The following is a 13,139-nucleotide window of genomic DNA, read 5'->3' on the forward strand; positions in this document are numbered from 1 at the left end:
CACTGCAGACATTTTTACTAAAGAAAACACAATTACAGCCCTAAGAATTGAAAGGAAAAAGTAATCTTTGTTTGCATAAGATATGATTGTATACCTGGAAAAACCAAGAGAATCAATGACACAACTAACCAAAATAATAAAGGAATTCACCAGGACAGTGGTATATAAAATTAACATACAAAATCAATATATATGTAGTATATATGTGCAATCATATATATGTACAATAACCAGTGAGAAGATATAATGAAAGAGAAACCCCCATTTATAGTAGCAGCAACAACTAACAAAAATGTAACCCCCAAATAAGGAAAAAATTTAAATACTGCTGAAAAATACAAGCTTAGACTTGAACACATAGAAAAACATTGCATGTTCTTGAATAGGACAGATCAATAATGTAATAAAAAATACTGGATTAAAAAACAAACTGACAGTAACCAGAGGGGAGGTGGAGGGGGGAATAATAGGGGAAGGGCCATCAAGGAACATGCATGAAGGACGCATGGACAAAGCCAAAGGGGGTAGTTTTGAGGGTGGGAGGTGGGGGTGGGTGGGGCAGGGGGCCGTGGTGGGGTGAAAATGGAGACAACTGTACCTGAACAACAATAAAAAAGATGAAAAAAAAAAGATGTTAAATTTCCCCCAAGTCAAAATTCAAATTAAATACAATCACTTCATAAATGGATTTTTAAAATTGACTTGGGAGAAACAATAACCTGATAGAAAAAAAAAAGGAGAAAAGGCAAGGCACATAATTCTCAGAAAGATACTCAGATGTCCTTAAAAATGTACCTAATTCTTAATGACAGACGGACATGTGAAAGTTGCACTAAATACCATTTCTCATCTATCAGACGAGCATAAAGTCAGAAGCTTGACAATGGCCTATGTGGTGAGATTGTGGGAAAATAGGCACAGAGAGGCAACACGTGGGGAGAGAAATTTGCATGGTTCATTTTGGTATGGAAGAAAGGCAAACAAAAATACACATATTCATACATGCTTATTTTGTGCAAAATAAGCACGGGAAAGATAAATTGGAATCCAATGCAAATTGTGAATGTTTTCCCAAAGGTTGCAAACTAAAATGTAAAAAGGGGGGAAACTCCAATGTACCAAATGCTCACTATATGCAGAACCTTCAGCTGGGGATTGTTTCTGCAACCCCCTCTCAACGGATTCTGCCACAATTTACATACTTGTGAGGAGCAGCTGTGGGAGGAAGGCTGTTCCTGCCTGTTCAGGGCACCCCTCTATCTGATGGTGCAGCCCTAGCCCCTGCAGCTGGAGTGGGGAAGGGCCAAGGAGGTCTGGCTTTGACTCACAACCACTTGTTTGGTCCTCTTCTCCATCTGACAGGTGACAGCAGCAGTAAGTCCTGTACTTGCTTATATTTATATTGTACATGTGTAATATATAACTAGTTATATATATAGTGATATAACTATAAACTGGGGTTTTCAGTCCCACTGTGTGTGTGTGTGTGTGTGCATGTACAGACTGAGTTCTGAGTTCTGTGAAGGCAAATCAATTTCTTGCTATTTCAGTTCCATGTGCACACCCAAAGATACTCTTATTCCTCACTTGCAGGGAGTGTTTTTATTCAGTATTTGGGAAGCACAGGAAGAGAGAACAGAATTGTGTCCATTATGTGTCCTCTACATGTGGTTGTAAGTTTTTTGATAGACATTTTCTACTCGAGGAGAGACCCCATAGTGTCATTAAGAACAAGAACTGCCAAGACTAGCCGGCCAGCCTGTTAATAGCTGTGTGACCTTGGGCAAGTTACCTAACCTCTCTGGGTCTGTTTGCTCTTCTGTTAGTTTCAGCCATGATAATAGCACCTCCCTCATAGCATGTTTCCTGGTGAATAAATAAGCTAATATTTATGAACTTTGTAGAACAGTGCTGGACACAAGTTGTTTGTTAAACTGTCGGCACCTGCCTTGCTTGTTTTCAATTTCAAACACTTGAAGGCAGAGGCCCAGGGCCATTTACACCTGATTTGTAGCAGGAGCCTCCCCTGAACAATGCTTTGCCTGATGGTGACACAGCACCCAGCTCCCCTGGTGGTGCACTTGCCTCATGCCAGCAGCTGTACATGATCTGGTAGATGGTGTCCGATGCCAGTTTGGGTCGGTAGAGCCTGTGGCCCTGGGAGACCTTCACAACCACCTGGGAGTTGTCGTATAAGTCGTAAGGCTGCTTCCCCAGGCTGAACACTTCCCACATCAGGATCCCTGCATGACACCGAAGCGTGGCCAGCAGACAACAAAGAAAGAGCGTTGATGTCAAAAGGTATGGAGTTTCTTGAATGAGCCTCACACATGCAGGGTCAGGAAGGCTATGGCTCAGAGTGAGGGAACCCTGAGAAATGAATGCTAGCAGAAAGGACAAGGTATGAAGGGTGGGTCTGTACCATCACTTCTGCACCCAGGGTTACCTCTCCATATTCCCTGAGAGCTAGATGTCCCTTTTTGCTGGTAAATGGGTAAATGGCAAAGGAAGCTTCAGGGGGAGCTACTTGAGGCCAAGATTCTCGGGCTGCTTCAGGGAAGCACCCGGGGCTTCAGTAAACCCACAAACCTCACAGCTCTAGTCCTTAGGAGTAATTGATTGAAGTAATCACCCTTCCTTTCCCTTTACTTTGGCAGTTGTGTGCAACAGTTTCATTGCACAATCAATCAAATCACCTTTCAGTGGAAATTTAAAGATAAAATCATTGACAGCATTGCTCCTTTTCTTAATGCCACAGTGGTTCATAATATTCTGTGAGCCGGGTATCCTTTTGAGAATCTGATAAAAGCCATTGGCTCTCCCTTGGTAAAATGAAAGCACAGCATTTTTGCGTTCGGTTTCTGGGTGTCGGCAGTCCCCCAGCCAGGGCATCATGAACTCCAGGTTAAGAAACTGAGTTCTCGTTGCCCTGACTGGTGTTACTCAGTGGATTGAGTGCTGGCCTGCAAACCAAAGGGTCACTGGTTTGATTCCCAGTCAGGGCCCATGCCTGGGTTGTGGGCCAGGTCCCCAGTATGGGACACATGAGAGGCAACCACACATTGATGTTTCTCTCCCTCTCTTTCTCCCACCCTTCTCCTCTTTCTGAATATAAATAAGTAAAATGTTAAAAAGAAAAGAAAAACCTGAGTTCTGGTCATGGTGGTAAGAGGCTGGCATTGGGATCTGTCAGATGTGGCCTTTGAAGCCCAGTTCTGCCCCTTTAGAGGCTGGGAAATTTTCTTAACCTCTCAGTCAGTTTCCCTATCTAGACTATGTGGATATTTGCACATCATATAGTTGCCATGAGGATTAAACAGGATAAAACATGTAGAACACTAAAAAGTGCATAGGGCATTTCAATTGTTCTTTAAACGGTGGCCATTTGCCATCATATACTTATAGCCAAGCCACAGAATTTCAATAGTGAGCCAGCTGCCAAACTGTGGAAAACCAGAAAGATGGAAGAAAGAAGAAAATTGTTCTAGAACCATAACTGAAGTACTACTTTAAAAAACTTCTTTGGCTTTTAGGGGTACAGGTTTTATGTAAAATGTTCACAATAAAATAATATTGCAAGTTATTGTCGATGCATTAAAAAACCATTCTAAAACAACCATCTAAAAGCACGTTGCTCCCTTTACAACACTTTTCTTTGGGATGATATCCACTTATCTCCAGAATAATTTCATTGCTTAAAATATCTTTGCAGCTACTCTTTCAGAATTGCTTTCAGAGGCTCTGGTTCATTTTGAATACCTTTATTGAGAACAAATTATTTAAGAATGGATTTAGTTTTTGAAAACAGCCAGAAAATGTCATAAACCAAGTTCTGCTGCAAAGATAAGTGATTAAGCTGGATAATGCAATTTTGGTCAAAAACATGGTGGAACTTTTGAGTAAGCATACTGATTTTTTTTTAAAAAAGTATCTTTCATAAGGTGTATCAACTGAAATAAGGAGATTGAAACTAATTTTGACAAGTTAATTAGTGCAAAATGACATCAAATAGTCACCAAAATGCTATCTTTTTTGTTTTTCCTTTTTCTGTATACATTGCATTATTTTTTTACAATGAACAATACCCCTTTTACAAAAGGAATAATTATTTTTTTAAATCATGTCATATAAAAATAAATGTCTAACTAAATTATGCTTTTTAAAAAGACAGCCTTATAGATGTCATGCAGAAAGTCAAATTATGCTTAAGGATCAAGACAAGCATGAAATTAGTCTGAATTGAATTCAATATATTCTATAGCTTTATCATAATTTGGATTATTTATCATGTTTCCATCTGACAGTGATTGTAAATAGGCCTCACATTCCTCACAATGTAGAAAATATGAGCAAATCTACAAACTCACAATTAAAGAATTATTTGTTTTCTAATTATCTTTACTAAATTTCAATATAGATCTTTTCATAAAAATAGAGGTCAGTAAACTGTTTCTATAAATGGTTGCATAGTAGGCATTTTAGGATTTTGTGGATCATGCAGTATCTATGGCAACTGCTCTGCTCAGCTGTTGCCGCACAAACTCAGCCAGAGACAATGCTGAGCAAATGGGCATGGCCAGGCGCCAATAAAACTAGTTACAGACACAGGCCACTGGATCTGATCCTGGGCTGTGGCTTACTCATTCCTGATCTAAATTATGACTTTAATGAGGACACGAGGTAAAATTGGTATGGGCCAGAGAATGCACTGGAGTCATATGGTTTTGACATCAGGCATGCCCTCAAAATGGCCCATTCAGAAGGAATTGTTATCGCAGCTGTTTTCATGCCAAAAATTGATGACTCCATTGTAAACCCTTCAGTGTTTCGGACTGCATGCAAACTCGCTTTTAGTTTTCAATGAGTCCCTTTAGAATATTGCTTGAGATCTTCAGTAGAAGAGCTTTTATGAGAAGGTGGTAGCAGGATGCAAATTATAGAGTATGTGGTACACACCCTGCCCTGGGTGGTGTGGCTCAGTGGATTGAGTGCTGGCCTGTGAGCCAAATAGTAACTGGTATGATTCCCAGTCAGGGCCCATGCCTGGGTTGCAGGCTAGGTCCCCAGTAGGGGGCGCATGAGCAGCAACCACACATTGATGCTTCTGTCCCTCTCTTTCTCCCCCACTTCCCTACACTATAAATAAATAAATAAATAAATAAATAAATAAATAAATAAATAAATAAATAAATAAATAAATAAATAAATTCTTTAAAAAGCATTTAAAAAATAAAAAGAATATGTGGTACACACCCTAACACTGACCCAAGAAAAGATTTTCTTCTTCTATCACTTGCTTGTCTACAGGTAATTTTGTAAGTGCTCAGGGCTTTTGCTAAAAATGGGTGTTGCTACTCTCGTGGTTTCCTGTTGTGGAAACTAGCTTGTGAAATGGGGCTGGGGCCTGTGTGGCCACATTCTTACCGAATGCCCATATGTCTGACTTGCTGCTGTATTTGAAGTAGTGAAACACTTCTGGGGCTGACCACTTAACCGGAAACTTTGTTCCTACTGAACTGACATACTGGTCATCAAGAACATACCTGTGGGGGGAAACATCAATACAGACCTTAAGCCTTTGGTTGTGCACAATGGGAAGAACTCTGCCAGCCGCCATCGCCTCGTGGCAGGCGGGACAGGCTGATGAAGGACATAGAGGCAGCCAGTCTCAGCTGATTGCCTCGGTGTTCTTGACCTTTCCCTTCCTTTCACTGGTAATTTCCTAGAGGTTGCTTATGACTTGTAGGTTTTAAAAAGTGATAGCTAACTTTGAAAACAGCAAAATGTTTGCTAAATATAGAAAAACACAAAAGTGTAAACATACCATCACTCAGAACCCCACCCCAAAGATGACCTCTAATTCTACCACTCATGATACAGTTTTGCTTATAATTTCTAGTCTTTTTTTCTATATATAACTTGAACAAAATTGGATTTCTATCATTTAAACTTGCTTTTATTTTTTCTTTAATGGCATATCAAGAACATTTTGCCCCAGTGGTTACATTTTAATCTGCAGCATCATGTTTAGTAGATAAATGTGCTCTTTGTGGATTAACATAATTTGTTTAACTGTGCAAACAGTGCCTGATCTTCTGCTGTTATAAATAATGATGGAGAACAATATCCTATGGAGAAATAAAGACCATAAAATTATAAGGTCAAAGGTATTCACTACACTCTTATTTATAATAATGATAAAAATAGAAGCAATCTTAATCTCCACATGCTGAGGACTGATTAAATATTATATGGTACATTAATACAATAGAATAATATGCAGCCATTGAAAGTAAGATAGGTCTATATTTAGCAAAATAAATAGAAGCCTAGGGTATATGGTTATGTGCAAAATCAAGTATACATGATTTTTTCCACTTTTGTGGAAATAAACAGTAAATGTACTTATTTGTCTGTATGATTGGGTATACCTGGGAATCAGGTATGGAAGGACATCATCAAGTGTGTTAGCAATGGTTACTCCTAGCGCTGAAAATGGGATAAAGGGGAGGGGCAAATTCTACTTTTGACCTTATACACCATTGCTATATTTCTCACAATAAACACATACTATTTATATAATTAATAGAGGGGAATCCCATATATTTACCACAAAAACAAATAATGACTCATAAATAGGAAAATAATAAAATAACAAAATGAAAATTATGGAAACAGAAATTTTAGATATAGTTTATAGGAAACGTTTACACATCAAAATGTGTTAGGGATATTTACTATAATTTAAAACACCAGAAGAAGCTGGTTTGACAAGTCAGACTTTGAAATATTAATAATAGTAATGGTAAATAATGCCTTTATGTGATTACATACGACACCTTCTGTACTTTCCTCCCTGGGCCTCCCCAGCTCCTCAGACATCACAAGGCACCCAGATACTATACTGGCACCACCCACCCCGTGATGGAATATGCTTACAGGTTAACCCTTCCTTCAAATCATCAGGACCAAGTGAAGTCACAGGCATCTGAATGATGTGACACAGAGCTTCATGACCAAAAGGGCCTGGTGCATGGCCCCCAGGATCCCTTATTCAGAGCAAGACCCCGTGTTCCTCTTCCTGAGCAACAAAGAACTTGAGGTGTATGCCTTGTATGCTGTTCTAACAGTCAGTATACCTACTTTTAAAACAAGGTGGGGACCGGCCCTGTTCTGGCCACTCCCTGCCCTGAAAAGCAAAAAGCAGCCTTTTCTCTTGCATTTGGGAGAGCTATACATATGGCATGGCTTGGTGAAGACATCCCTTCACTGAGAAGACTCGGTGTATGGTGGTTGGAGTGATGGCAAGTAGCACACACCTAAGGGGATATCTTGCAATATTGAGGGTTCCCAGAAGAAGAGCACTCTCTAGTACTAAATTTGGGGGAATACTTAAAGAAACATTCTCCTATGTTGTTTTAGGGATATGTTTGCTAAATACAGAGCTGGTCTTGGTCAACTGTTCAGATCTCTGTGAAACTGCATTATTCCTTCTCAGAATTACACAAGTTTATGTTGAGTGAGCACAATTTTATAGCTGTATTTTGTCACAATGTCCAGGACATCAACTTGCCCTTTAGAGCAACTGTGGGCATTTTGAGGGTAGGGACTATCCCATTCGTATCAGTATGTCCCAAAGACCGAGGAGTCTAGTATAAACTCAACAAATGTGTGTTGAATGGAAAGGCCAGCATGCATATCTTCATTTCCTATGTAAAGTTATGAAAATTGGCTTTGAGGCTTAAATCGTACGAGGATTCAGAATTAGGGAATGGGAGACTCTTTTAAACTGCTATTATAATAAAAATGATTCTCCAAAGAATTAAGTGGTGATGGAACCCATCTGGAGAACCTCGGAAAAATGTAATGCCATGATAACAAAAAATTTCCTAGTGTTAATGCTCTACCCATTTGAATATATATTAAGAACCTCCCCACCCAACAGTGCTAAAGGAGCCTTCACTGACTGTCTGTCCGTCTCTTTGTCTATACACACATTATTTATCCAAACCATCTGGCTGCAGTATGTTAGATTTAAATATTTAGAATCTTTCATTGAGATTATTTGCAAATTTAGAAAATATTAAGGCGTTGAAAGAAGTAAAAGGAACTCTGGATAATTTCTAAAGTACGAGTTCATCTTAGAGATGAGGAAAGGTATGAAACGTGTTTCATAGGTATTCGGAGGTTGTATGGGGGAGGGGATCCGGGTTTCTAAGCCTCCAATTCAATTGCGTGTAGGACCTTCAATTATGATGACATTTAGATGAAAATGGAAATCCCCCTTTCACTGGTTGCCCCTTTGGAACTGGCTTACCTTGTCATTCCAAAGTCAGATACTTTCACAGAGAGATCACTGTCTACCAAGCAGTTCCGAGCAGCCTTTGGAGAAAACAAAAAAATGATCATATAGTAAAAGTAACTGTGAATCTTCTGACATCAAAAATCGACATTTTTCTTCTCTTTGGGAGAATTCTCAGTGAAATCTAAGATTGTCTATCAAAACTCCAAATGTTGGGAAGTCATCTTTTTTTCCTTTGCAATTTTCAATTTTACAAAGTGAAAATGTGCTCCCATAAGTATTTTTTCATCCAGGCATCCATCCTTGTCAAACACAAAAAGTATTTCCCATTAAATACAGAATACGAGTTCCTCAATGAGAAGGGGGAAATAGGTTCTAGGATCCTATGCAGTTACATGTGCTCTTAAGGTATAAATGCTGCACCAGAGACTCAGAATATACTTGCCTAATGTGTATGGCATGTGCGCTGTTCAGCACAAGAAAATCTCTAAAGACAAATACCAGTGCATACCAAGCAGAACACTTCCTCACTCCCATTCTGACCCAAAGACACACACAAGTTTCATTTCTTTCTGGTTTTTGTTTTTGTATTAAATGACCGCTTTAGCACCAAGCCTTTCCCAGAGTAAAGGTCAACTTGGGTTTAATGGTTCCAAGAAGCACTAAATTGACCAAAACCTCTCCTTTCCATCTCTTTTCCTTCAAACCACGACACAAGTACATAGATCTTGATGGCTTCTTGTACTTTTTCTGTCCTCTCTATACTTCAAATATTTTATTTTGAAATTGTGATTTTTAAAAAGATTTTATTTATTTACTTTTAGAGAAAGAGAGGGAGAGGAACATCAATGTGTTGTTGCTTCTTGGGTTCCCTCAACTACGGACCTGGCCTGTGCCCCAGGTTACATGCCTGTAACCCAGGCATGTGCCCTAATTGGGAATCAAACTCCCAACCCTCTGGTCTTTGATTCGCAGGCCATCGTTGAATCCACTGAGCCACAGAAGCCAGGGTGAAATTGTGATTTTTTAAAATCACAAACTGTCATGTATTTAGGCAAGTCATAACTGAGCAAAAAGCAAAAGTGGCCTTCTTGTCATTCCTACGAAAGGCTCCATTGCTGAAGGTGGGAGCTGTGGATTGCTTTTTTTTTCTTTCTTTGAGTTTCCAATGGCTTTGCTTACCAAGTCCCGATGTATAAACTGGTGGCTCTCCAGGAAGGCCATTCCTTCACAAACATCATAACACATTTCTAAGAGCTGGTAGGGTTCAAGTCCTTTCCCATGACTCTTCAGATAATTAAGCAAGCAGCCATTGGTTATATATTCAGTCACTATGTATATAGGGTATCTCTTTGAGCACACTCCATAGAATTTCACCAGCTTTGGATGGTTGAGTTTCCTGGAAACAACAGATTTTCAAAGTTCAGTATTAAATTTGCACACTCAATTTTCCAGATGTCCTGAAAAAGAATCACTCTTAGGTTTTCTTTGTTTGAATCCACCCCACTCCCTGCTCCTACTTGAACACAGAAAGAGGAAAGTTTTGGATTTTATTCTGGGAACATTAGTCTTTGGAGGTAAAAAACATGCTGTCTCATATTGGACATCAATGACCCAGCAGCAACTTAGTGGTTTGGGGTGCTGTGTCCAACTTTTGTACAGAGAGGCAGGGAAGCAGTGGTCTGGTGCCTGGCAAATCCTGTTTAGTCTTACGGCATCTTGAGAACATCCATGACTAATTTGGAAGAAACTACAACTAAATATCACATACTTCCATTTTAAAGTATCTAACTTTTATGTCTAAATATTTCTAAGCAATTGCGTCTGAATACAAAGGGTGTAGATAAAATGAAAATACTGGTAGTTGCTATGTTAGGGAAACGAGATTAGGCATTGTTAAAAACCACATTTTACATTATTGTATATTACTTTTTCAATAATCAATTTAGAAAATAGTAACTGCATGACAGTGCTTTTGGTACATCATAATGAATGGACAGTTAGCTGTTAAGATGTTCATCAACTTGTCCTTATGTCATTTATTCTTATCAATTTATAGGATGATTGTTTAATGTTCAGATGTATAAAGTAAACCTAAATGTAATGTGTCAACTTTTAAATGTTTTAATAATTGAGGACTTATTAAATATTTAGGTTTTCTATTTGGCTTATTAAATATTTAGTTTTTAACTATAAAAAATGACTTATCATGTTACTCAGGGCAGTGAGACCAGTTACATGTCTTTCAGCAACTGTAGAGACTTGCATGGTACTCAGCAACTCTCTCTTGAGAGGGAAGACTTATGACAGGGCACAGGTCTATCACCCAGTGAAATCTATTCTTTGAGCAAGTTGTGTCACTAACCAGGGGCAAATGGCAGAAACACCATGCCAACTGGTACCCATGACCTGCTAGGTTTTGGTTTGACCATTACATATAGGATTTGACATTCCCCTCATGGTATAGTTTGACCTCTTTTTTCTGACTATATGATTTCTTAATGACTTTTTATGATTCTGTATAATTACCAACCTTCTAATAGCAAAAAATATGTTTCAAAGTTCCACAGGACATGGAGGTTACCCCATGAGCCTAAGGGAGTTTCTGCTGATTTTTCTGTCCTACAAAAGGGAGACATCAGGGCCACCCTCTCCAGTTTTATGGTGGCCCAATTGCTGAAAACAATGAGCTACACCATTTGCAGGCATCAGAGCAACATGAAAAGGCAGAGGAGCTTATTTAAGAATAATTAAGAATTTCAGGATGGTGACAGCACAGCTTTAAACCAAGTGTGGAGCCCTCGTAAGTGCCGGGGTTCTCAAAACTGTGCAGGTTGCATGCCCATGAAGCCAGCCCGAGCCAAAAGCTTGTATGCACATAGGTCCTCTGCTTCCAAACCATTCGGCAATTGTGGTAAAAATGACTGTTCTGACTCTCCTGGCATTGCTGGCCTTCATAAAGGAATGACTGAAGAAATGGACACTAGAATGTCTGCCTGAGTTTGCAGTTCTGCTCTGCCACTTAAACTAGCCTGGTGACGTTGGGTAGGTTATTGAACATTTCTGTGCTTCAGTTTCCTATAACACAGAGATAACAATGGTGCATCCTTCATAGGCTTCTTATGAGTCTCAAACGTGTTAACATTTATAAAGTGCTCAGGCAGAGATCTGTGAATACCATGTGAGTGTTTAAGTAAGAATTTTGAAAGGACTATTATTCTGTAGCAGGCTAGGGTTTGTGATTTCATTATCTTTGACCAAAGTCTTGCTTTGGTGTTGCTTTTTTGTTTATATCATGCTGCTTATTTCCACAAAAGTAGGGTGACCAGCTGTCCCAGTTTGCCTGGTACTGGGCGGGGGGTGTTGCCCAGGACACAGGACCTTCGGTGCTAAAACCATGGAAGTATTAGGCAAAGCTGGATGATTGGTTACCCTTCAGATTCTGATTCACCATGTTGTCAAGGAGAGATAGATTTATTAAATTAATTCTTTGTACTTGCATAGGAGAGAGAGGGAGGGGGAGAGAGAGAGAGAGAACATATGTATACATATGTATTGCCAAGAATTACAGACTGTACTTGGAGCTGAGGCCTGTTAGGAAGGGTGTCTTCATTATCAGTGAGGAAAAAATGGGTTAAAAAAGGGATTTATTAGACTGTATCGAAGGTACCAGGATACTGACAATTGGGCATTAGTTTTCAGTATTGCCTTAGTCCTGGCCACTAGAGGCTCTTGCCCTCAGACATGTACTTTACAGGAACCCACTATGTTCCTCATTCCACCATGTACCTCCCCAGAGGACCAAGGAGACATGCTCTCTCAGAATCTGTACACACCTTTCTCTATCACCCTTGGGGTACCAGGACTCTGTAATCTCCTGTCCACATAGTCCTGAGGCCCGTTCCAGGACTTGTGCAGATTCTTTTAGGGGCTGTTTCCTCAGGAGTGAGGTACACTGTTGGTGTGCCCACCTAACCAAGATAATTAGCCAATAATTGTTTGCGGGAGACATAGAGGGGTCTTGGGTATCTAGAATGCTATGTTTGCACACAAGTACTGAGTACAGTTCAGGATGGAGCAGGGGTTGGGAGGAGAAATGGGAGGTGGGGAGTTTGTGGGGGCCATGGGCCAGAGGCTGTTTTCTCTAGAGTCTTCAGAATATTAACTTTGAATATAGCCTTTCAGATTGTCATGAAGTTCTACTTGTAAAAGCAAGAGCACAGAACCAATTTTATTTAACAGTGTGTTAGCTTGATTTATAACTTGTAAGTATACTTATATCTATTATGGTATGCAGATTCTTGCTGCGGTCCTTGCAAGTGTTAGACTTAGCCCAGTTAGCAAGGATGTCCTCCCATGCCGAGGGCTAAACTGCTTTCCCTCAGAAGAAACTTACATCATGGTCTGAGCCTCTTGGAAGAATTCGTCTTCTGACATGGAACCCTCCTTGATCATCTTAATGGCAACATCATACTGCCCCTTCCACTTGCCCAGATGGACTACTCCGAACTGGCCACTTCCCAGCTCTTTCAACAGGGTAATCTCTTCTCTTTTCAGTTCCCAGATTCCTAATAAGGCAAGACAGACACTCTTTAGGATGAGAATAGAAGGCTCTGGGGCTAACAGCTTCCCAAGTGGTTTCTTCTCCAATAAGAGTTTCACATTGACAATATGAAGAACAGCAAGAATTTTGAGTTTAGGTTGGTCACTTAGAAAACCCTTAGTGATGTGGTCTTATGACCTATTAGGCCACAAGATAATACCAACAGAACAATATTGTTCTTGAAGAGCTACAGTTGTTGACAAGAAAGTTTACAGTAAAAACACTCTGTCCAGC

At 39.7% G+C, this 13,139-nt stretch overlaps 1 protein-coding gene across 2 annotated transcripts in view; it reads right to left on the minus strand.

Annotated features, from left to right (window-relative positions):
* Nucleotides 1-13,139, minus strand: part of BMX (BMX non-receptor tyrosine kinase) — a 49,715-nt gene that overhangs the window by 779 nt on the left and 35,797 nt on the right. The window contains exons 14-18 of one of the 2 annotated variants that reach the window (XM_037157488.2): nt 12,699-12,870; nt 9,485-9,701; nt 8,318-8,382; nt 5,425-5,543; nt 2,086-2,243 (exon numbers count right to left, since the gene is read on the minus strand). In XM_037157488.2, coding sequence (XP_037013383.1) covers nt 2,086-2,243; nt 5,425-5,543; nt 8,318-8,382; nt 9,485-9,701; nt 12,699-12,870 — 731 coding nt within the window. The remainder of the gene's footprint in view (nt 1-2,085; nt 2,244-5,424; nt 5,544-8,317; nt 8,383-9,484; nt 9,702-12,698; nt 12,871-13,139) is intronic. The other variant, XM_037157489.2, reaches the window with a different exon arrangement.

The sequence above is a fragment of the Artibeus jamaicensis genome, unplaced genomic scaffold (assembly GCF_021234435.1).
Source record: "Artibeus jamaicensis isolate MK-2021 breed Jamaican fruit bat unplaced genomic scaffold, CSHL_Jam_final scaffold_1283, whole genome shotgun sequence".
Taxonomy (NCBI): domain Eukaryota; kingdom Metazoa; phylum Chordata; class Mammalia; order Chiroptera; family Phyllostomidae; genus Artibeus; species Artibeus jamaicensis.